The 26049-nt window shown below is 40.1% G+C and overlaps 1 protein-coding gene across 1 annotated transcript in view; it reads left to right on the forward strand.

The window, feature by feature from the left end:
- Positions 1-8401: 8401 nt before the first annotated feature.
- The window catches only part of CERKL (ceramide kinase like), a 105577-nt gene continuing 87929 nt past the window's right edge, over positions 8402-26049 (forward strand). Inside the window, exon 1 of the mRNA XM_049615414.1 lies at positions 8402-8890. Coding sequence (XP_049471371.1) covers positions 8653-8890 — 238 coding nt within the window. The 5' untranslated portion in view covers positions 8402-8652. The remainder of the gene's footprint in view (positions 8891-26049) is intronic.

The raw sequence follows: 26049 nt of genomic DNA on the forward strand, positions 1-26049 counted from the left end.
AATGCTTAAGAGACTGTTAATTCCTTACCGCTGGTGTCACTAACAATTGTAGGGCTAGTCTCCTCATAGTAGGGCATTATAAATTTATAATCTGTGGTAGGTTGCAGGTATGTGACCAAGAAATGTTCACATCCAAGACTAGAGAGGGTAATAAAGCATTTTAAAAAGGAGAGTTGGGCTAACATCACTTGTCATTGTTAGGTAACTGAATCAGGTTTACTCCAGACGATGATTAAATACACAGCAAACAATAGTAACAAATGCATGCAAATTATAACCAGAAGATAAGTAGGGTTATTTATCAAAATGTTTCTTTACTGGAAGAATTTCCTAGTTAACAGAGGCAAGGCTGCTTATTATATACTTTTAAATTCCAACATGAGATTTTTGGTTATAGAAACTCTATTTTAATGTTTCCTTTACTCTGGCTAGCATGTTAAAAATATTGAGGAAAGAGATCTTTTGCTTCCCAAGGTTTCATTTTTGCCTAATTAACAATAACACACTTATCTTAAAATACATTGCCAAGGAAAAAACACACACATATATAAAATATGCATGCATTTGTTATATATATATATATATATATATATATATATAAACATGTATATATACACAAACATGCATTTTATATATATATATATATATATATATATAGTACTGAGTTAAAGAGTCCCATCCCCCAATTCCCCAAAATTCATGTCCAGCCAGAAATTCAGAGTGTGATCTTATTTGGAAACAGTATCCAAGTAACACATCCTAATGTATAAGATGTAAATTAAGATGAGGTCATACTGGATTCAAGTGGTCGTTATAAGAAGAGGACTGATGTCTTTATTAGAAGAGGATGGAACATGCAGACAGAACACACAGGGAGAATGGAGATATAGGCAGAGATTGGACTGACATATCTATTCACCAAGATCTGCAAGAATTGTCAGCAGTCACCAGGAGCTAGAAGAGCGGCATGAAACAGATTTTCCCTCTGACTCCCCAAGAAGGAACCAACTCTGCAGACTCTTTAATTCTGGACCTTGGTCTTCAAAACTGTGAGCAATACATTTCTGTTATTTTAAAGCTCCCCAGTTTGTGGTCATTTGGTATAGCCATCCTAGGAAGCCAATACATATGCTAAAGTCTACAATAAACTCATGTTAAACATGTATAAATATGGGAGAGTTCATTTGAATTCTTGTGAGAATATTACCATGAAGTTTTAGTGACACAATACATAACTACTAGCTTATTTCAGTTAATACTAGGTTTGATATTTGAACAAGCTGACAAATAATAGCTATTTCATAAGCATCTGAATTATGTTAAAGTTTATTGGTTTTTATGCATGTGAATTATTAAACTGACGTCTGGATTTAGTGAAGTGTGAATGGGCCTACTTAATAATCTAAGGATGATTTTGTTTAAAATTCTTAGCCTAGAATTTATAAATATATCTATATTTATAGAATTTAAAAATACAAACTGCCATTTATTCTTCATGTGAAAAATGCCATATTTATTCTATATGTGGGGGCAGCATGTATACTAATAGATGGACCTCTCAAAAGAAAAATATAACATTTTCCCTGTTTTACAAACATTTAACATACAATTCTATGACATGCAAAATTACATAAAACATCTTTTTTTTTAATGTTCATTTATTTTTGAGAGACAGAGAGAGACTGAGTGCAAGCAGGGGAGGGGCAGAAAGAGGAGGCACAGAATCTGAAGCAGGCTCCAGGCTCTGAGCTGTCAGCACAGAGCCTGATGCGGGGCTTGAATCCACAAACTGCTAGATCATAACCTGAGCTGAAGCTGGACGCTTAACCAACTGAGCAACCCAGGTGCCCCACATAAAATATCTTTAATAATATGGTCCAAGTGAATTTAATTGCCATGACCTCTAAAAGTTCTATCTACCTGTTCCAGGTTATTTAGGGCCTGAGCCAATACTCTCCTTGTAAGCTTAAAACCCAAGGATAGGGGTACCTGGGCGGCTCAGTCGGTTAAGCAACTGACCTCAGCTCAGGTCATGATCTCATAGTTTGTGAGTTCAAGCCACTCCAACTTTAGTTGCTTAGGGCAACACATCTCATTAGTTGACTATTTTGATTGCTCAATATACCAGTTACTGATTATATCTTCTGAAGGTATTCAATTAATCATAAGTTTTAGTTTATATAAATCTGGGATGCTATCTTGCTTTTAATCTTTTTTTCTTTTCTTTTCTTTGGAAGAATATTGCGTTATTTGGCTTCTTTTAGGTCTTATCAAAAAGTGACAAACAAGCATAGTTCAGAGGAGCTATAGAAGGCCCAGGACAGACAGTCTGGCTTAAAAAATATTCGAAGAGCAAGAAGTGGCCTCAAATCAAAGACGAAATTCAGGCTGCTTCCAGTTAAATAAGTCTTCAGGTCAAGCCTCAATCAAAGGTATGGTTGGAAGACACAGTTTCCCTAGACAAAAGTAATTCTAAAAACATTAGAATTATACCCCAATATTCTGACTTGGAGTCCAAAGTATAGAGGGACTAATATCAAAGAGATTTGTGGAAATAGCTCCTGTATAATATTATAGAATATGAATTTATATATATGCACAAATATCATATATCATATATACATATATATATGAACAACATAAAGCTTACAAAATTTCTAAAGGAGTTATACACATTTGGACTAACACTTCAAAATTAAAAGAAGCCTCTTGACCTCCAACTTTTTATGGATAAAAAAAGGCTGAAAAACGACTCAGCTGTCATCGTGGGCAATTTCTTGTCAAAAAGAAGAATGGTATAAAGGGCAGAACCAAAATCGCAGAGGTTGGAGCTAAGAGCTGTGGAGAACAGTGAATTAGAGAACCTCTCCTAGGGAACAGAGCTGGACGTGAGATAAGGAACATGTGATCTAGCAACACATGCCTGCTTGAATCTCAGAATTGCTCTGAACAAGTGATTGTGATGTGCTTTCTGCCCCACCCTTACCCCCACCCTCGGTTTTCCAGTGGGAGCATTTACTGTGGTTATTCTCTGCACCTCTTCCCATTGTATGTTGATGTGTGGGGGCCGATAACTTATATTTGTAGTTCACAGTTTCCCAGAATACAAGGAGCACAAAAAACCTATGTGATCTGGACTTTGAATCTGATTCTGTAATTTTTGCAGAGACATTTTGCCCTCTACCTTTTAGGCAGCAGAGGCCAGAACAGCAGGAACATTCTGACAAAATGTCCACTCAGGATGAGAGGGAGGCTCCTTTGGCAAGGTTCCCATTTTGCATTAGAAACACCTGAGAGGGGCCCCTGGGTGGCTCAGTCTGTTAAGCCCCTGACTCCAGCTCAGGTCATGATCTAGTGGTTGGTGAGTTCGAGTTCCATGTTGGGCTCTGCTCTGAAAGAGCAGAGCCTGCTTAGAATTTTGTCTCTCTCTCTCTCTCTCTCTCTCTCTCTCTCTCAAAAAATAAACATTAAAAAATTAGAAAAGAAAAAAAAAAGAAATTACTGAGAGCTGGACACAATTAAAGCTCACTTCACCTACAATGTATGTTGATATGGAGAAATTAAATATGTCCTGAATTTTTTTTTCCTTACCCATGAGATACAATATGTTCAGTGATACCAACAATTAATGCAGGAACTCAATTTATTCCTTTATGGATTCAATGAATGTTTATTGAGCATTTATTCTTCTCAAGGCACTCTTTAGGCATGAGATAGAGCCATAAGCAAGCATACCAGGTCACTGCTGTCATTGAGGTACCCATCTGATGGGAAAGGGAGACAGACAGAAAAGAAGTGAACAAAAAAACCAATGACATACACTCAGATAGTAGGAAGTACAATGAGGAAAATAACATTGAGTAGGAGTAAACTTTTAACTGGCCAGGGAAGAGCCTCTGAGAAGGTGACATGAAGTTGACCTGGGCACCATGCAAAGCCATGCCATAATAAAGATTGTTCCACACAGAATAAATAACAACAGCAGAGGCCCTGCATGAGGACTAAATTTGGTTTAATTGAATAATGGAAAGAAGGCCAGTGTAGTTGGACACAAGTATAGAAAGAATGGAAGAAAAATGATAGGAGATGGGGTTTGAGTGGGTGGGCAGGAGTCAGATCATAAGGAGTCTCCTACGCCATGGTGGGAGTTTGTATTATATTCTACCTGCATGGAGCAGTCCTTAATAAAAACTGTTCTCTAAAGTAAACTGGAGTTTGCAAAAGATGATGTTGATGGTAATTTGATAACACAGGTACTCAATTATTGCTCACACAAACTCCAAACTTTGAAGCCAACAGAGACTGTGCGAGATTAAAGGGAGTGATCTAAGATTATCCACTGGCCAAAGCTCAGGCATCAGAATTCTTTGCCCCTGCCCTTAATGCAGTAGATCTTGATGTCTCAGCGGGCTGTAACTTCACCGGCCTCCATCTGTGGAACTAAGGTGTCCCTGACTTCAGGAGGCTGTCCCATTACGTCTAAATCTCCTGGATTTGCCCAGATATTTAATGATATCCTGAAAACAATGTTAATAGCAGAGAATTTTTCAAAGTCTTTTGCTCAGACATGAATTTTTAAAAAAAAACAAAAAAAAAAAAAAAAAAAAAAAAAACAAACCAAAAAACAAAACAACAACAACAACAACAGGGGTGGAGATTCTATTTCCAGATCTAGCCAAATATCTTCCAAACATACAGCAACCATGTGCCTGTTATATTAGGACTCTTAATGTTTAGTGCTCTGAAAACTAATCCCCAAGTTTCATCCAAAGCAGGGAAAGCGATGTTCAGGAAGCTGCCTGAAAATTTTCAGAGAGCAATTTTCATGCATTAGTGGATCATATATATGCACCACTTATGGGACAACTGATCCTTAAGAACTAGGGAGAAAACTATTGAGGTACTTTAACACTATTATTACAAATAAGTGTTAAAGGAATTCATTCATTCTTTCAGATATTTCTTGAGCACATACTACATGCTAAGCCCTGTGCCAGTACTTGAGAATTTAATGAAGAACAAGATAAATTCTCTGACATCAAGGAACTTTTATTCTAGCAACAATAATAACACTTAACATTTATTGTTTCTTGTATTCCAGCACTGTTACTAAGTGCATTAACTCATTCAATGGGAAATCTAGACAATAAACAAATAAGTAAACATACAGCAAGAGGTAATAAGGGATGTAAAGGAAAATAAAGCAGGAGATAGTAGATGAATGGTGGCCTGAAAATATCTATGTCCTAGTCCCCACAACCTGTGAATGTGTTACCTTCCACAGCAAAAGGGACTTTGAAGATGCAGTTAATGATTATCCAGATGGGTCCAATGTAACCACAAGGATCCTTATAATAGGGAGGGAAGAAGGTCAGAGTCAGAAACAGAAGATAGAAGGATGGAAGCAGAGAGAAGATGCTTGGCTGCTGGCTTTGAAGATGGAAGAAGGGGCCATGAACCAAGAAATCCAGGCCACCTCTAGAAGCTGGAAAAGACAAGGAAATGAATTCTTCCCTGGAGCCTTCAGGAGGAACTCAAGCTGTTGATGCCTTGATTTTAGTCCAGTGAAGCCAAATTTGGATTTCTGACCCCTGGCAATGTCAGATAAAACATTTGTGTTGTTTTAAGCCACTGAGTTAATGGTAATTTGTTGCAGCTGTAATAGAAAACTAATACACACAGTTACCGGAAGGTGAATGACGGAGGAGGGTCAGCAGTGGTCTCTTAGAGATGGTAATCTTTCAGCAGAAGGAGGGAGCCATCTGGTTGGCTGGCTGGAAAAGCATTCCAGCGAGAGGAAGCAGCAAGTCAAATGCCCTGAGAAGGGACTAGTCTCAGTGTGTCCGAGGACTAGTATGGAGGCTTGTGTGAGTGAGCAAGGTGGAGGGTATGAGTAAGTGACCTCAGAAAGGTAACCAGAGCCCAGATTATGTAGGGCCTTGTGCACTTGCCAAGAATTTTGAGTTTGTTCCAAGAGTGATGGGAGATCAGAAGAAGGTTGTGAGCAAGAAATGATATGATTTTGTTACTTTTAAAAAGGAGCAATGTGATTGCCAGGTGGAAAATAGACTCTGAGCTGGAGGAGGCAGTATAGGCAAAAGGGAAAGCAAAGAGCTGGGAGGTTGTTGATGTTGTCCAGGTGAGAGGTATAGAGGCACAGACTGGGAAAGCAACAGGCTGAAAGGAGTGTCTTTTGCAGATGGAATTGACAGGATCTGCCAGCGGATTGGATGTGAGGCCTGAGACAATGAGAAGAAATAAGAACGACATCAAGGATTTTGATGAACCTATTTGCTGAGATTTGGAAAGTTCTGGGAAGGATAGGTTTATAATGGAAAATCATAGATTTAGTTTTAGATATGTTATGTTTCCGATGGTTATTGGACAGCCAAGTGGTGATGTCAGGTAGGCAGTTGGACATAGAGCCTCAAGTTCAGGGGAGTGATTAGAGCTGGTGACATCTCTCAAGGAGCCCTGAGGAGAATGGGAAGCCATGGTGCTGATGCCCGTGTGGCTAATCCTGAGGACAGAGACCATGGGCACTGCAACCTTCAGAGCCCTGGGAGGGGACAGCTCATCAAGGGGAAAGACCAGAGCACAGCCATTACTTTCATCCTCAAGAAACATAAAGCCAGTGTTTCTGACTCTGACCTACTGAAGCAGGAGAAAGGGCAACTTGTAAAGGTCCTAAGAAGTAGCCACTGCCTTGGCCTATTTGCCCTGGCTCTCAGTGAGCTTTGAAAATGCCAGTGAGCTCTGTGTTGAGGGTCCAACAGCTGTGAATACAAGATGCTGACTCCAGAGCAGCAACTCCTTCCGCAAGGGCACCAACCTCCCCAGGAGTGACTGCTGGGCTGAGCCACCTGAAGCCTGCGTGGGTTCAGCAGCAGCTGCACTTCTGCTCCAAGAAACAGCTCTCTGCCATCAGATCAAACAGAGGCTCTTCCCTGCTTCGCTTGGAAGCTTGGGGATTTGTTTTCAGAGCATTAAGCGGTGAGAGTCCCAGCTTAACTGGCACACAGGCGCTTCGGCTCTGAAAGGGATTTGGCTAGGCCTCCAGTCTCCCTCCCTGGTTGTTTGAAATCCAAGTTTGAGCAGAGAACCTTGAGACACTCCTGCTACCATGCACTCTTCTGTCTGGCTTTGCGGTGTGAGCAGGACAAGAAGAGAATGAGAGGAGCTTGCGTAGCTGAAGTCACTGGTTCGGCACCAGCACCCTGGAGCTACATCCACGAGTCTTCAAACTCAGTTTGCTCTTTACCTCCCTCACCCCTACTGTTTTCTTGATACAATTATTCTGACTTTCTAAAAAGGCTGCTGACTGACCTCCCATGATGCTCCTCTTCCAGAGAACTCCGTTTCTCTGTTTCATTGTCACAATTTGTCAGCTCCCTGTGAATACACTGCTTTCAGCAGTGATTCTCCGGCCTAGCTGAACATTGGAATCACCTGGAGGGCTTTAAAAACTCCTGAAGTCTGGGTCCCATCCCAGAGATTCCAATTTAATTGTCTTCAAGTGTAGCCTGGGCCTCTGGATTTTTTTTCAACTCCCTACCGGTAACTCGAACGTGCAGCCACAGTTGAGAACCGAAGCCTCCAGACTCTGTGCTAACAAATTATCAGCTAATTTCATGAATCTCTACTATCAGAAGAAAGGGAAGGATAAACCCACCCCCCAGGGCTCTCTCCATTTGCAGGTAACACTACACTGTAGCAACAGCCTTCCAGAGAACAAGCCCGGCTGCTTGTAATCTCCCTCCAGAGAGTGCCAGATCCAGGCAAAGACGAGTTTGCAAAGGAGAAATCTTCCTCCTTTGCAATTAGGACCCTCAACACTGACAGCACAAAGGCACCTTTTATTCATTAAGGTGTTTTTTTTTTCCTATTCCAGTATAGTTATCATCCAATATATTAGTTTCAGGAGGACAATATAACGACTCAACAATTCTAAACATTACTCAGTGCTCATTATGATAAGGCACCTTCTGTTTGTCAGGTGAGAATCTGTGAATGTAAACCAGAGACTTTGGCTTCCTCTCGGGGCTTTTGGGAAATGAGCTCTCTCTACCAGGTGCATAAGATCAGCTAACTACCGGGGGTGTGCCAGCACGGTTATATAGCATGACCTCTGCCTTCTGAGGGAGCCCACTGGGAAGCAGGTGGGGAAACGAGAAGCCCTTGCCACTCAAAGTGTGTCCCGAGGACCAGTGGCATGGGCGTCGCCGTCATCCCGGGGCTTCTTAGCAATACAGCCTTTTGGGCCTCCTCTCAGACCTCAACAGTAAGAAACTGCATTTTAACAAGATGCCCAGGGGGTAAGTTTGAGAAGGGAGTGCGTACAGAACTGTGGGAAACGCAGTGCACTAAATCCTACTGAACAGGGAGGGCTAGGCGGAGGGAGCCACTTCTTCGTCTGCCTGCACTGGAGACCTTTAGTAGTGAGCGGCAGCGACCCGAAGCCGGCGGCCCAAGGTGCCGGACTGGGTCCGAGCGGCCCCGCCTGCCTGCCCCGCCTCCCTCCTGGGTCTCTGCCCCGCGCGCGGTTGCTGTGGCAGCGCCGGACGCAGATCGAGCCGAGGCTGCCGCGGCCTCCACCTCCGCCTCCAAAGGCCTCCCCAGACCCCAGGCTGCTGCTCAGCTAGCGTCTCCGCCATGCCTCGGGGGAGGCGCGGCGGCCGGGTGAGCGCCCTGGAGGACGGCCCGGAGGAGGAAGCGCCCCCGGCGGCGGCCGCGGTGCCCTCGGCGCTGTGGGCGTCCCAGCTGCAGCCGGAGGCGGCGGCCGGGCAGATCCTGCTGCGTGGCATCTTCGAGATCGGGAGGAGCAGCTGTGACGTGGTGCTGAGCGAGCGGGCCCTCAGGTGGCGGCCCATCCAACCCGAGCGCCCCGCGGGTGAGTGTCCCGGCACCTTAACCTCCAGCCTTGCCTCCTCCCTGCACCTTCGCCCGCGCCTCCTCTCCGCCCTCCCCAGGCTCCTCCCCTCCGCGTCGCGAAGCCCCCGCCCGCTCCTTCCGAACCGGGGAGAGCAGTCTAGTCTCCTCGCGGCCCCGGGGGCCCCAGGCTACCCGCCCCGCCCGCCTGGCTCCCCGCCTCTGGGTGCATTCCCTGGAGCAAAGTCATGGTCAGCTTCTGCTCTAGGAGGCCGAAAAAAGAATTGAGCCCCAAAGGGCCGGTGTTTTCCAAACTTCGGGAAGGTCCTCTCCTTCGCTCCAAACTGGTGGAGTTTGAATCCATCAACCTCTGCCCGTCCCCTGAAAGTATAACCACTTTACAGAGTACATCTACACGTGGGTTCTGAATCGAACTCTCACTTTGTTGACTTCCGAAACTTTAATCCCCTTTTGGGCCCTCTGGACTTCTCCATCCCTCACATTCCTTGCCTTGTCTAGAATTAAGCTCTCTACCTACGTAGAAACCCTTGATTTTTTTTTTTTTTTAAGTGTTGACTTTAAAGTCCTCATGCTGCTTATCGCACTCACCTTTTATTGACTTGACTTTAGTTATTTGGAAATGTTACAGTGCTGTATTTACAACAACTATTTCAAGTCTTCGTCGAGAGAAGATTGCTCAAAAAACCTTCGATGTGACACTGTCTCTCCTGGCTAAATACAAACTTAAATTATTTTTAAAACATTGCCTTCCGTTGCAAAACCAGGCGCCCTGTACTACTTCTAGTAAAGTATAGAAACATGCCACTGTTCTAAAGTTTCCCGTGCAAAAAAAGCTAACAAATGCACTGAGTAGGCTTAACTAAAATTACCTTCTACCTTAATTAAAATGTTTTCAGGTGTCATGAAAACCAAGGTAGAATGTTTTATTGAACCTCTGAGTTAAAACCGAGGGATATGGATGTAGAATTATTCCGTGAAGTTTTTAAGTCGGTTTGAATTTGGAAGATCTAGAAGTTTCTAAGTTATATGAAGTTTAGGTTAGCCTACAAGAGCCAGCTTAACCTACAATGAAGGTGAAATACTACAGAATTTAAAACGAGACCTTGCTCAGTGAGAGCTCATATAAATAAGTGTTGCGGTACTGGGACACAAAAAGGCAAATAATGACACGAAAAAAGAAATGCTGTTGTAAATTAGGTGGTGATGGAGGAAAAGCAGGCTTGCTTTGTGTTCATGAAAGTAGAATTTAAAAACTATACAGGTTGAAAGTTTTGATTGTTTTTTTAAACTTTGCTCGAAACCCCTTACTTTTTTCACCTAGGTGTATTTTTTCTTAATGAAGGCCTAGTGTGCAAACTTCTTCAGGCCTTTAAAATTGGAAGTACGGAATCCTAGCACCTTAGTTAAGAACCTATATTTATATATATATTTTTTAATTTTTTTTTTAACGTTTATTTATTTTTGAGACAGAGAGAGACAGAGCATGAAGGGGGGAGGGTCAGAGAGAGGGAGACACAGAATCCAAAACAGGCTCCAGGCTCTGAGCCATCAGCCCAGAGCCCGACGTGGGGCTTGAACTCACTGACTGTGAGATCATGACCGGAGCCAAAGTCGGCTGCTTAACTGACTGAGCCACCAAGGCACCCCAAACCTATATTTATAAACAGATGATTTACCTAGTAAAAGGAGTGGGGAAAAGAAAAGGGAGTAAGAGGTATATTTAAATGAAATGATCTCTGATGTAGAATTAGTTTAGATGTGCATGCTGAAAGACCAAGGAGATTGTCCAGATAATAGAGGATAAGTTGTGTCAAGGTTACCATGCTTGGGAGGACGGGGTATAGGAGGATGTAGTAGGGGAGACCATGGGTCTATTGGTCCCGGGCCCGTGACTGGTGGCTCCAGGAAGGGTGGGGGTGGAGAGGTGTGGGATCACCGGGCCTTATTAGATCATACATAGGAAATATTTGCAACACCACTCAGTTTTTGAATCTCAGAGTACCTTAGTTGCTGCTTTTAAAAGTAGATTTCGTTTTTTAGAGCAATTTTAGGTTCACTGCAACATTGAGCAAAAGGTACAGAGATCTCCCATATGTTCTCTGCCCCCTACACATGCACGGCCTCCTCCATTATCCACATTCCTCATCAGAGGTACATTTGTTACGATTCATGAACCTACGTGAACACATCATCTCCCGAGTCCATAGTTGATGTTACGGTTCGCTCTTGGTGTCGTACATTCTGTGGGTTTTGACAAATTTGTAATGATGTGTGTCTTGGGGTTCCCCAGGGAAACAGAAGCTTGGCTGTATGTTTGAGGAGATCTACCATGGGGTTACAGAGGCTGAGCTCTACCACCGTATGCCATTTGCAAACTGGAGAACTGGGAAAGTCAGTGGTATAATTCAGACCAAATCTGAAGGTCTGAGAAGCAAGAGAGCTGATGGTTTAACTCTCAGACTGGATCTAGATGGGGAAAAGGAAAGCTGTTCAGAACCTGTTTTGTTTGCTGTCGGTACCTGGAAGAGTACCTGACACGAAAACCATTGTTGAATGAATTTGTTAACTGGCCTCATGAACCTTACTTTTGCCTACTGCGTTGTACTACTGACTACACAGCTACTTGTGACTTTTCATCACCTGCAAGAGTATCCTCTCCCTTTTTGTTAAGATATTGGAATTCTTTTCTATAAAAACATTCTTAAGCTAATGTTGGCCTACTTCTCCACTGTGGGTATCCTGGCCAGAAGGTTCCATCGTGCTAAGCTGCAAGGTGGTAAGCACTGACCTGGACATAGATTGACCAGGATGCCACCACTATGATACAAAATGTGTACACAAAAGGGCATCATCTGTTCAGGAAATGTTAACCACAAACTGCTTAATGATCTTTCTATTGGAATCTTAAAATTTGACCATTTGTGAAATCATGAGTTTATGCATGTGAGCATAAAGTAATTACTGAGTTAGCTGTGACCTAGAAAGGAACAGAATCCAGAAGAAATAGAGGGATTAGGTGAGTTCTTTGAGGCTTCGTGAGAAAAGTCAGGCAAGTCTGGGGCATGGAACCCAGACCAGGCAAAGCAGATCAAGGGTAGTACCACAGTGTGGGTAGCCCCCAACGGTCTCTGAAATTGGGGAATAAGGTGTCAAAAATTAAGGGCGCACAGAAAGGTAACATGGGCAGATGTATTAGACAACTTTGCATATTTTATAATGTAGCCCTTCACTTGTGCTCTTACTGGATCAGATACATTCCGAGTTCAATATTTTCAAAAATATCACAGATTGCCTGTTGGCATTGTTCTAAATCTCAGCCAAGGACAAATTTCTAGGCATGTTTGCTTAGCAAGTAGTAAGCTTCTATTTGAAATGTTAGATGGAAGCAGAAGATAGAAGCATTTTTGTGCATCCCCAAATCGGGATCTGCTTACTGTACTGTGTGACTGGGTGATAATGCTTTCCCAAAAAGGAAAAGCTACGGGTGAGGAGAGTTAGTAATGCGTAGGATTACACTGTATTAAGCTCAAATTTTAGTACAGTTAAGAATGATCAATTTAGGAATTTCTGTGACACGAATGCCAAATGCCCACAAATGTGTCTGCCATTTCACAGTGGGAACTTGACCATTTACTAATGGATAGCACCTTGACCTAGGAAAAACACGATGGGATCTTTTATAGGCTCCCTGCTCCAGCTGTCTGTACTCTCCTGTCTGTGATGTAGGAACATTTTCAGGAGTGGGCACCAAAGGATAATGAGGTCTTGTCTGCGACTAACAGGACCATAACTGACTTTGGGCAAGTAACTTAATTCCACTTTTTCATCTGCAGAATGAGGCATTTATATTACAGTTGACTCTTGAACAACTTGGGTTGGAACTGTATAGGTCTACTTACACACGAGTTTTTCTTTCTTTTTTTTTCTTTTTTTTTTTTTTTTTTGATGCAGTACAGCACTACAAATCTTTTAAGATTTTCTTGACATTTTTTTGTAGCTTTATTGCAAGAATACAGTATACAATACATTTAGCATACAAAGTATGTCTTAACCGTATCATGGGTAGGGCTTCTGGTCAACAGTAGGCTATTAGTAAGTTTTGGGGGAGTCCAGAGGTAGACGTAGACTTTTGACTGTATGTGGGTCACCACCCCTAACCCTTGCATTGTTCAAGGACCAGCTGTATATAATCATTGAAAACCAACTCTCAAGTTGCGTTTTATTTTATTTTTTTTTAAATGTTTTTATTTATTTTTGAGACAGAGAGAGACAGAGCATGAACAGGGGAGGGGCAGAGAGAGAGGGAGACACAGAATCGGAAACAGGCTCCAGGCTCCGAGCCATCAGCCCAGAGACTGACGCGGGGCTCGAACTCACGGACCGCGAGATCGTGACCTGGCTGAAGTCGGACGCTTAACCGACTGCGCCACCCAGGCGCCCCTCAAGTTGCGTTTTAAAGAAAATACCTATTTTTATTGACTTCAGATGTTAGGACATCGTAGGTAAGTCTCTGGTTTGAATGCTCAAGGGTCAACAGTGTGATGTGTGGGAGGAGGTGTTGTATTTTCCAGCAGGAGCTTCTCCACCCTCATGAACTTCTAATTAGAAGAAACATGGGAAATATGGGCCCCTTGCTCCCCTTCCCCAGCTTCAGGGCATAGTGATGAGAGGTGTGAGGGTCATCTCAGCACAGGGCCTGCCTTGAGAGAGGAAGAAACCATTTTATGATAGAAAATTATTGGTCAAGCTAGTCATCAGACTTTTTATGGGCAAAAGGACTAGCTTAGCTTCGATATCCATTTCCTCTACCTTAAAAAAAGTTGTTTTTTAATGTTTATTTCAGAGAGCAAGAGAGAGACAGAATGTGAGCAGGGGAGGGGCAGAGAGAGAGCGGGAGACACAGAATCTGAAGCAGGCTCTAGGCTCTGAGTGGTCAGCACAGAGCCCGACATGGGGCTCAAACCCATGAACTGTGAGATCGTGACCTGAGCTGAAGTTGGATGCTTAGCCGACTGAGCCACCCAGGTGCCCCTCATTTCCTCTACCTTTTAATCAAAGTTCAGGGCAAGGATTTTACAGTATGTCTGATTAGCATCTGAAAATTATGTTTTAAATATTAAAAACAAAGAGTTTCAAATCTTAGGGCTTAAAAATCTCTATTTTTCATGGACTTACTACTGCAGGTTACACAATTTCATGTTAGGTTTTTCGAAAGGGTTGTTTGTAACTCAGCTCTTAGCTGAGTTGAAGGAGAGCAGTAACCAGAAAATCTGAGAAAGCTGGGCTACAAATTAAGGGTCTCTTTTATGAGAGTTAAAATGATTTGCTTTATATTTGCTGGAAACTTACCAATGTGAAAGTTAGTGTGGGAAAATGTGAAAATGAGAAAATAATTTAAAAACAAGAGTAAATGGTTGTTTGGGACTTAGCAGGGCTGGGTACATTCTAAGTATTAATCTGCCTAAGCTGTTTGTGAACAGATGTACGTGAAACAGATCCCAGTCTTCTGTTGTGTACATCCAAAGTGAGACATCTGTCGGTGGACCTTGTGGTCAGAAATAATGGAAGCAGGGGTTAAACCCCAAAATGACCTGTTATGTGAATTATTGAAGGATTAATTACTCAGTAAAACCTGGTGCTTTGATTCATCAGTGTACATGTTAAGAAAATACTTCTTTAAAAAAATTGACAATCTGTTCCTACACTGTCAAATTTGAAGGAATTTTTAAAAGATGGGTGTGAAAAATCAAGCTCACCCTGTAACTGCATGTACTGTTAATGAAGTTTTTAAATGCTTTGGAAGGTCTGTTAACCTATTATATAAATATTAAGTAGTTATATTGTATAAATATTAGCTTTTCATTAAAGTAAATTGGTCCACACAGAGAAACAAATGCAGAATGGATCTCTAAAGCATGACCGTGGAGTTAAATTTTCTGTGGTGATGGAATGTTCTGTATCTGAACTGTCCAGATTGCACCATCCATGTGTGGCTATTATACCTGAAATGTGGCTAGTGTGACTGAATAACTGAATTTTTATTTAATTTTAATTTGATAGCTGCATATGGCTAGTAGTGATCACATTGGACACCCTGGCTTTAATGCATGCAGAGTTGAAATCGTTTATTTCCTTTATTCCTAGGTATTGGTTTTAATCTTTATAGGAAGGTAAAATTTCAAATCTTAATGTACAATTGATATGGTTATACGACCTGAGCTACCTATTTAAGGATAAATCCACTTAATCCAGAAATGTCAAAGTGGCAAAGTCCTTTCACGTATTTTGTGAATACAAAAAATACTTTGTTTATTGCAAATCATTTGATAGTAAAGTTGAAGTCTTGTCTATAAAAATTGTATTATTCCTCATAGTTATTATCTGAACTGAAATTCAGCAAACTTAATCTCTTTCTTACTATAAAAATAGTATATACAAAATAACTGCCCTGGCCTGTGTACCTTGACCCCCAAGGAGTCTGCATATTAATGTTATTCCTTAACCATGTGGCACTATCTGAAGGCAAGTACTTTGAAAAACTTGATCTATTATGTCCCCCTTCTTTTTGCCCTCCCCTACATGGGATCTTTGGGGCTACAATTGGCACATAAATACCTTCCTAGGAGTGGGGAACAGTACTTGTGCTGAAGCCAAGGGACTTAAAAATTGAGGGTCCAATGGCTGGATCAAGGTCAGTAAACCAGAGAGGTAAATCCAGATGGGATTGTCTGAAGTGGGAAGATCTGAAGTGACTTGCAGAAGTCTAAACGTGAAGCTAAAGAATCAAAGAGCCATGGTAGTAGGTAGAGGGGTTGACAGATACTTTGGGTATTCAGGAGGATAGTATTGCCTCGACTAGGCATTTTTGTGCCCTCTGCAATTTGGGAGAACGGACCATCGTTGTTTAAAAGACTAGGGATACAGCTGGGTGGCTCAGTAGATTAAGTGTCTGACTTCAGCTCAGGTCATGATCTCCCGGTTTGTGAGTTTGAGCCCCATGTCAGGCTTTGTGCTGACCGCTTGGAGCCTGCTTTGGATTCTGTGTCTCCCTGTCTCTCTGCCCCTCCCCTTCTTATGCTCTGTCTCTCTCTGTCTCTCCTGTAGGAATAGGAGATGTCTACTGGGGGCACATGTCTGGGAAAGATAAAAGGTGGGGGGAGACAGATTGGGAGGGATACCCTTGTGACTCTGAGACCTATAAAAGGAGGATAAGGCAGGCAGGGGCAGGGAGAGCCTTGGCCCATGATGCATATCTGGTCAGGTCTCTGCTTACCTATGGTGAGATTTTGGGGGAAAAGACTGCCCATTAAGAGTCCTGCCTTGAGCATGAATAGCCAAACATCAGCTGTGTTTAGTCATGGGAACAGTGTGACCTCAGCAACAAAGCTTAGGAGAAGCCTTGAAGGGACCAACAGCTGGAGGCTGGCTGTTAGCTAACTATACTCTTTGCAGCAGAAAGGAAAGTTCTTCCTCAAAGGGACAGGACGGCAGCTGCAGTGACCAGTGAGGTTTACTGTCATTGTTATGAACTCCGGTATTCAAATGTATTAAATAGGCTTCAATTTGCAGCAATGCCAGTTCTTACTGATTCTCAAGTTGTCCTAATTTCTGGCATTTTGGATGAATGGGAACCCCTCCAAGTTGACTTTTAAGTTTTTTTGACATTCCCTTGGCTGTCTCTGATAGCTTTCTTGCTTTCTTGAATGGCAAGATATTCCAGGCTAATCTACATGTCATGCCCCAGACATAGCATCAACCTGATCATTAAAAGGAAGCTTAGTTCCTTTGAGTAGGGGTATTTAGAGACCACAATTTGAGGTCCAGTTGTGCTCATTGCTAATGTTTTCCAGTTTTTTCAGAAACAGCAAGGAAGTATGTATTTTTCTTTCAAAAAGAAAACACATCATGGAATTATGTTGATACTTCCAGTTGAAATTCAGGACTAAAAGGTGTTTACTTTGTCTCCTTTCTGCTATCCTTAAAATCTTGATTTCTAAGTCAACAGTATCATTGCCAACCATATCATTGCTAATTTGCTTTATCTTGTAACATGTGTAAATCACAGAATAACAACACCAATGCTACCATTAACAGTACAACTTCTGAAAGTCATTTAAGATCATTCTGTAATTTTTTATTGTTGTGTATAGAGTACATACCAGGGTATGTGCTGTGTATAGTCAAATTACTGGGGTTTAAAAAAAATGTTTTTAATGTTTTATTTATTTTTGAGAGATACAGAGTACAAGCAGGGGAGGGGCAGAGACAGAGGGAGACATGGAATGTGAAGCAGGCTCCAAGCTCTGAGCTGTCAGCGTAGAGGCCAATGCAGGGCTCGAACCCACGGACTGTGAGATCTTGACCTGAGCCGAAGTTGGACGCTTAACCTACTGTGCCACCCAGGTGTTCCAAATTACTGTGTTTTAAAGACGCTTACAGTCCTCCCTATCTGTGATGTTATATCCTCAACCCAGTATGCAGAATTGTCTATTTACATTTGTTTTTGATTTTTGGCATTACTTCTTTAAAATTCAATTTTATTTTGTAATTATATAAACTATAGGGTTCCAGACTCAAACTTACTAAACAAACTATATTCTGGGAAGTATAACTTTTTATCTGTGTCCTTTCTACCCTTTTCTTCCTTCCTATTACAGGTAAGCTTATTTGTCTTTTCAAATTTTGGGGTTGTTCTTTTGTAAATATAAGCAATCGTGTATGTGTATATACTTATATGCATATGTATATATATTCTCCTTACCCAACTCCTACCCTACTTCCTTAAATGCATGGTAGCATACCATATTTTTTTTTCCACCTTACTTTCTTTTTAAATTAACAATATATCTGGCATATCATTCTAGGGTGAGAGTCTACGTTTCCTTTTATATCTGCACAAAAATCTATTGTGTACTATAGTTTATGGAAAGATTGGGTTGTTTCTAGCCTTTTTTTGCCATGGAAAATAGTGGTGTAATGAAAAACCTTATGTGTCCATTTGATTTTTTTTCAGTATATTTTTGGAATAGATTCCTAGAAGTGGGATTGTTGACTAAAAGAATAAATGCGTACGTAATTTTTATTAGATTTTATTTTTTAGAGTTACGTTTTAGGTTCACAGCAAAGTTGAGTAGAACATGCAAAGATCTTCCATGCACTCCATGCCTGCCTGTATACCTTGCTCAGTATTTCCAAATTACCTCATAAGAATCGTACTATTTTGCCTTTGTGTCATTGTTGTATCAGGGCACCTGTTTCTGTGAAGTTTCTTCTAAAGAGTATATTGTGAAACTTCTAAAAAACCTATCTCATGAGAAAGGGTATCTCAGCATAGTTTTAATTTGTGTTTTTCTCATTAAATCATTCATACTTTTAGCTTCTTTCTTCCCCAGTTAGGGAGCACCTACTATGTGCTGAGTTTTCTGATAGGTTCCAGAGATGCTATAATCAATTCGACATAGTTTTTGCTTCCAAGTGTTCATAATCTGCAGGAAGATTTACCAGAAAAATTACTGATGGTCTATTTTATGTGCAATTGAGATATTATAGGGCATTATACACACACATGGAAATGTAACTAAAGGAGAAAATCATTTTGTTGGGAGGCGGAGGAAGAGGTCAGGTAAAGGTACAGAGGAATGTGAGGGTAAACTTGAATATGGGCCTTGAAGCATGGCTAGGGATTGGCAACACAAAAGAGTAAGGAAACCATTCTAGGAAAATGATAACTTTTTTGGCAGGGGAAATATCAGGAGAGCATGCTTTGACCCATTTGGAAAATAAGACCATAGTCTGTGAAGAGAGTGTTAATGGAAGAGATGACAGTGCTTGGTGATAAGTCAGTGGTTTGTATAAGGCCCTGAATAACAGGCTAGGAAGTTGGTGTCTAAACCTAAGGGGTAGCAAAATCTGAAGGTTTTTGTTCTTTAAGTGAGTTTGGGTTTCGAGAAGACCATCATGGAACCAGGATGGATTTTAAATGGGCAGTACACTGGAGAGCCTATTTCAGTGACTAGTATACCAGAAGATCCAGGAATAGTGTGTATGTGGCAGGGAGAATGGAAATGTGAGGCTAAGTGAAGGGATATTGTCGGAGAATTTGGAGGATGTGGAACTTGAGGGAAGGGGAGGATACCATGGTGATGCCGAGATTTTTAACTTGAATGATGGAATGGATACTGAACACTGCTAAAATTCTCAGATCAGCAAAATGAGAAAGTATCTTACTTGACATGTATTGTACCATGCATCAACTATGCTGGTGACTAGCAAAATGTCCAAACATAAAGGAAATTGAAAGCTTAAAATTGAATGCATAAGCTGGAGAAATGGCTCCTGAAGGGACTGTACGTTGAACTCTATCAAGCCTAAGGTCTGTGTTTTTCGTGAGCCTTGGGATGTCTCTTGTGTCCTGTTTCTTATTCAGTTGAGGCTACTTAAAATTTAAAGGTATTTTTGGAAAATATTGTTCATTAAATATTGGAAATAAGGTTATGATCTTTATGCAGCCATAATATTTAGGTATTACTGAAATGAAAAAAATGAACACATCAATTTTTATATGTAGAAAAGAACTTCTTCTATATCATTTTAAACTCTGAAAAAATTCATTTCGTAAGATCAGTTTTTTGTCTAGTACAAATATTCTATGTTAGACTTTAAAGTGTACTGAATGTTACACATAATTCAAAGTACTTTCTATGTCCATCTGTGCAGGAGGAATAAGATCAATAAAACTGAACAACTGTTAGCGTATATTGGTTTCCTTATGTTTTAGCCATGTTTTCATGTATTGAAAGTGTAAAGGAAGACAGTGTATGTTTTGTTGTTGTTTTCATTCTATAGGTAGAAGCTTATTTTAGTTAAAATCTCGGATATAATGCATTTTTAAAATCCCATCCATAACCCAGTTACTTTAGATAATTTATTTAAATACTTAGGGTATACTAAAAAAATATAGATAGACTTTTGTCATGGGATTTGATCGATAATCTCTTATTTTAGAAGTAGGAATAAAGTTTTCTCTAAAAATCATATTTCCATTTCTTAGAATTAGCATTTTTCACATTTGGGGAAAAATATCTTGGTATTCTGGCTTTTGCATTAGAGACAAATCTGTCATTTTCCAGGTTACTTGGATGTTTTACAGGACTAAGCCTACTCTGTCACAGGGCTTCATGCCATGGAAACATCTTATGGGTGAGCCTAATATTACTCCAATTTTCTTGATACTTGAACACTTTGTTAGGTGTATGCCAGATTCATTCTTCCATGCAGAAGCATTAGATGCAAACTATGTCATTGAAATTCTAAGAGCCTTTTCAAATGTAACTTTGCTACGGTATAACGTGAGTCCCAACAATTAGTATAAAAAGTTATTCAATGCCTTTTGGCTTTGACTTTTGAAAGATCTTTAGTCTATAACAATTAGCATCGGTTGTGTGCATTGTATACTTTGGGGCGATAGGATTAGTTCCAAAGAAATACCATAGAAGGTCTCAGTCTTCTGAGGTTGAGGTTGATAATACACTTAATAAATTATTTGCAGTTTTACATTACAATAGTGACCTAGCAGTTACCAATTGCTTAAATACAGAGTATAGGACACCAGGTTAAATGCATTGATTTTGAACTGAAGAATTCCTGTTCATGTCCCAGACTTATCAAGTATTATCATTATGTTTGAAAATAAGAGCTGTCTTCACCATTATTCTTGGTAGCCTGAAGAAATCAGAAAACCCATCTTAGAGGCTCCTAGAAAACCTTTAGGGTTCTTATTTGGTTAATATTCTGCCTTGATTAGAGTCTCAATAAAATCAGTTAAATGCGAACTCTGAAAATTCAACCTACTGTCTGTCATGTTCAGTTTACCATTAAACAATAGCATGCCCTGGATATAACCCACTAATTTTATTTTTTCACCTTAATGAAAGCACTGGTCATTATTGCTGCCACTGATGCTCTTTTGTCTGCACATACTGTTGCAACATAATGTGTTGTGCATTTGATACGGATATTACCATATTGCCATAAGGAGCTGCTATTATTTTAGACACCAACTGATTCCATGATAGTGTCAGATTTCTTTAACATATGCTTATGTTTTTGTACAAATGACCTCAAGAAACATCTGCTAGTTTTGTGGTGGTATCTACTGTTTCTTTTTTAGAATTTGACCTGTCAGTCACTTTTTTAATGTGACTATACAGTATTTCATTATAGTAGGCTGTCTGGTTTCTTATGCTGTTGATATTAATTAATAACATTCATGGCATAATTCAGAAAGAAACTGAAGTCGTCCATGCACGTTATTTTAAAAATATCTTTTCATGGTTGCTGTTTTAACTTTTTTGTCATTGATACTTTAAAATAGAAAAGAGCCCTTTTAGTGGATCCTTTAGGATCCAAAATTTTAGGTCCAAAATTGCTTTCTAATGGTTCTGAAATTACTCTGAGTTTTATAAAAATGTGTACTAGCTGTGGCATATCATTAATTCATACCCTGTGCTCATTGCTAATCTTTCTTAGTATCTTCGATGAGTTTAGAAGGGCAGGCAAAGGAAAAGAAAATTTTCTATGACGTTGTGAAATCTTTGCTTTAGGATATTGGAAAAACCTGTAGAGAATATGAGCTATTGATTCTATTATAGGTGGGATCCCTTCTTTTACTTTGGTATGACCCTGACCAGAAAGCAAAGATCACACATTTCCATTATCTGGAATTTTCTTTTCTGCTTCCTCTTTGTTTATTCTACTTTTTTTCCCCAAGACCTAGCTATTGATTCAAAGAAAGCAATACGGCTGTATATTTATGGTACTTAAAACATCAAAATGAAAGAACTGTCTCTGAATAGCAATATTGGTTCATGTTTTCCAGTGGAAAACATATAAACAGAATTTTTTTCCAATTCCCTTTATTTTATTAGATGACACTGTGTATAAAATTTCTTACCTAGACATTTTACACCAAATCTAAACCCAACAGAGTAAATATATATGAGGTAATAGTCTTAACCATAGTTGATGTCTATGTTCAAATAATAACTAGAACAGCTTACTTTTATTTTCTCCTCTTTTCCATGAATCAGCTGTTGGACTCCTTTAGACTCTAAACATGTCCTCATTTACATCTCTGTGCTCATTCAGTCACCCTTGCTGGTTTTAGGCTCTCTTTGTCCCTTGGGTGACTTATGTCATTAGGACAACCTTCTGTCCCCTGTTTGCCATCCCTTGGCTGAAACTGAGTGGAGGTCCTTGCCAGTTACCTGAGGTGCTGGCCCTGCTGTGGCTCATCTTTGGCCTTGGTGATGTCTGTGTGCTTTTTATGCCAAAACTTGGTTCTGTGATGGGTGAAAGGGTTACTGAAAGCTTTACTTTCAGTGGTAATACCAAGCGAGACTATGTTGAGTGCCTAACAGCTTTCTTTTAGGCCTGAAATAGGAGAGGCAGGGGCCTCAATGTCCCTTGAGAAAGAGGGATTTCCCTCAGCCTTCTGGGCCCAAGGCTCAACCATTTAAGTGAGCTGGTGGCCTGGACCCAAAGGGGAGTATAATTCCCCCAAATTATGGTTTAGTTTACCTCTGGGTAGGATGGGTATTGGACCATCTAAGTGAAGTCCCCAGTGACTTTTCTTGCCTCTTACAGAGCAGGCCATTTACTAGTTTCCATGCCTCTGTCCCCCCTACCCTATGTGAGACATCGGAGGAACCACAGGGATAGGGGATGTTCATGGTTTTCAGATGTTGGGTATATCTGGAGTTGTATTTGAAGTATAGAGACTGTTTAGTGGTTTTACTTTACTGTCTATGCTTTTTGTTGTCATTAGTTTTTAGTGCAGGGAATTTTGTCTGTATGATCATGGTGGGGTGGAAGAGGGGAAGCAGAATTAAGCATGTTTCCAAGAACATTTTATGGTGCCTGGTATGACATCATGAGCAGGTGGGCCCATAACTATTTACTTGATGCTCTTTTTAAGAAGTCCCATTATATCATGGGAAATGGAAAAATAGCAAAAATAATTTGTTGATGCATTCTTTAGGAAATCTTGTATGCATGTTCACTAGAGAAACATGGGGTTTCTCCCTTGAAGGACAAAGCTTTGTTTTGTTTTTAATAAGACACACTCTTCATAATTAAAACAAAATCCCAGTGTTAAAGGCTTACTGTCTTAAATAATTGGATTTCTTTCATTTGTTTCCCTGATCCCTATATATGAGAATAAATCTAATGGCGTCTTAGGATAATACATATTTCTAGATTAAATAGTTCTCGTAACCACTGAATTTTATTAACACCTCTCAAGGTTTATGGATAATCTAGAAAATCATGTAAAAAATAGAAAATAATTTAAGGTGAGGAACTTATTTTATGTTTGGGAAGGGGAAAGATCCAGAAACTGGTTAAGAACAATAGAGGCTATGGAAACACTTGTGAAGGATGATGTGTTGCTCTTTGCAATAAATTATTCAAATAAACTCCTTATTTGCATAACTTTCTTTAACCCTGCCCTTAAAATACCAAATTTAGTATTACATATTTCTTATTTCAGATGGTTTTTTAATATCTGAAGATGGTTTAGCTTAAAAATGATTAAGATTTCAAGTGATACAGGGGAAAAGCAAGATGTCCAGCAGTTGTAACTTGAGAAAAATTCACAGAAAAAGCTCTGTTCCCCTGCCTCTTCTCTTTTTTTGTCTGCATACTCCAGAGCCCTTTTCTAAGACTCTTAAATCATGTGGGAGCCTGGGGGAGGACAAACACTAGGATGAGTGGTGTAAGAAGGGGGGAGTATTTTGCTTGCGGCAAAGTATTCCTCCATATGGGACTTTCTTAAAGCTGTCCCCTCAGCCCCTTAAATCCACATTTGAGCTCTTGGGAAGAGGCTGTGTTAGGGGCAGCAGGGGAGAGTGAAGTGTGAAGGCAGACGAAGGGTCATTTTTCTAGTTGATCATTTCTGGGCTCTGGTGGACCTTTTCAGACTGCCCTGTCTCCATTTAATTCTGGGTCAGTCTTGACACCAGTTTCCCAGGCATAGCGGTGCTCAGCCCCCCTGGGTTTGGAAACTCAAAGAGGCACTGGTTCTAGTTCTGGTGGGAGCAAAAATATCAAGGACTTTGGAAAGATTTTCTATTTAATGCTATAGAGAGGCGACACGAGAGAGAAATGTAAATGATGCTTTCAAAGCTTACACACATTTCTCACTTAACTTCACCTGCCTTCTCTGGGCCAGATTGTATCGCTTGCTATTTTGATGAATTCTCACCTAAAATAGTGTCTTCTTTGTGTAAGTCTGGTGTTCTAACTAATGATAAACGAGGCAAGTAAAGCTTTTAGAAGGAACAAAGACATTTGATCAGTTTCTCTGTCATCTTTCGCTTGATATGATGATAAGACGAAAGGTCACCAGCATGCGCTGTTTTGTTATGGCAGCCCTGGCAGACCTATATCCTTCCTTAGGTTTTCATTTGTTCTTCCTGCCCTCATGTGGCCTGCCTTCTGTGTGCACATGGGGAAAAAGAGCCTGGTTTCTTCCTCTTCTCATAAGGATACCTGTCCTGTCAGGTTAGGGTACCACCCTTATGACCTAAGTTAACCTTAATTACTCAAAAGCTCTGTCTTCAAATAGAGTCACATTGGGGGTTAGGGCTTCAACATCTGAATTTTGGAGTTGGGGGACACAATTCAGTCCATGACAGGTGGATTTACTCGTTTAGCTAAATCTTTTCCAACCCTGAAAGTCATTTTACTGCCTCTTCCAAATTCCTGTTAACAGTAAGAGGTACTTTTTTCTTTTTGAATTTTAATATAATGGTTAATGCATGGTTACTTTTACACTGTTTATAACACTAAGAAGTAATAATTGTTAGGAGCATCAATCATATTAAAATGGTTTGGAAATATGGGTTATTCCTTTTAAAGTAGGTTTCCTCAACTCTAAATCTCTATGAAATTGGACAATCTAATCAGTCTAAATGCAGCCCAAATAGTAAGCTTTTGGTTCTATAATAGCAGCTCTTAAAAGATAGTGAAATACATTGGAGTGCCACAGACAGAGTCAGGAGTTTGCTTGACCTACTAAACTTTTCTGAAAATGTGCTGAACTTATAACTTGAATTTTTGGTCTGTGATTACAAATGTTTGGTGAGAGATGACGGTGTCTGATTTGTTTTTCTCCCATTAAGGGTTCATTTCAGATTTGGTACTGAAATCGATGTTCACCATCTCTATCTTTCTGGGACATCTTGCCAATAAATATCTTACATATTGAAAAATTCTCAGGATTATCCGATGGTTAGGCAACCTTAAAAGGCTATGCAGAGAAGTGATTTGGGTCATTATTGCCCTGCTTTCTTCAAGTTTGAACAATTCACTTTTGTGGTGTAATCAAAATACTGACCTACATTTGAAAGTGCAACACTGTCCTGTTATCTAAATCCACTCTGCTATTAAAGGGTGAAATAGAGAAAAGAGGTCACCAGCATTGTTTTTTCTTCTGTCCTTGATTATAGGTTGCTTTTGTTGTTATTGTTCGATGGTCTGCTTCTGACAGATAACTGAAGTAGAAAATTCAACTAAGATTTCTATATGAAATCATAATAAAGATAACTCATGATTATTAAATAATAAAAAATGATATAGCTATATTAAAATCTAAGGACTGAAATGAGTTAATTCTATTTGGAAATATTTAAATTAGAAATAGCTTTTACTTTTGATAAATACTGCTTAAAAGAATTCTGTGTATTTAAGCTTTTAATACTTGAATCGTTCTCCCTAAGGTTGACATACAAGCGTGTCCCTTTGGTTTGGTAAGGCTCTGAACATGCAAAGCGACAGATGTTACACCCAGCATAATTATATGTATCCTGGAAACACATCTTTATAGAGTGGAATTGGTTCTTGGGAAAACAAAAATTTGGCAAACAAAGGGCATTAAATTGCTGATCTCAGCAGTAATTACCTGGGATAGATTATAATAATCTTGTGTAGGTGGTAACAGCATCCATGCATTGGAAAAATAATGTAATTCTAAAATACATTAAAAGGAAAATGAACTTGTGTAAACTTTAGCTCCTCTATCCCTTTAAAGAGCAGAAAAAGCCCTCAGTTTTTTTTTCTTTCTTCCTTCTTCTTTCTTTCTTTCTTTCTTTTTTTTAAAAA

The sequence above is a fragment of the Panthera uncia genome, assembly GCF_023721935.1.
Source record: "Panthera uncia isolate 11264 chromosome C1 unlocalized genomic scaffold, Puncia_PCG_1.0 HiC_scaffold_3, whole genome shotgun sequence".
Taxonomy (NCBI): Eukaryota; Metazoa; Chordata; class Mammalia; order Carnivora; family Felidae; genus Panthera; species Panthera uncia.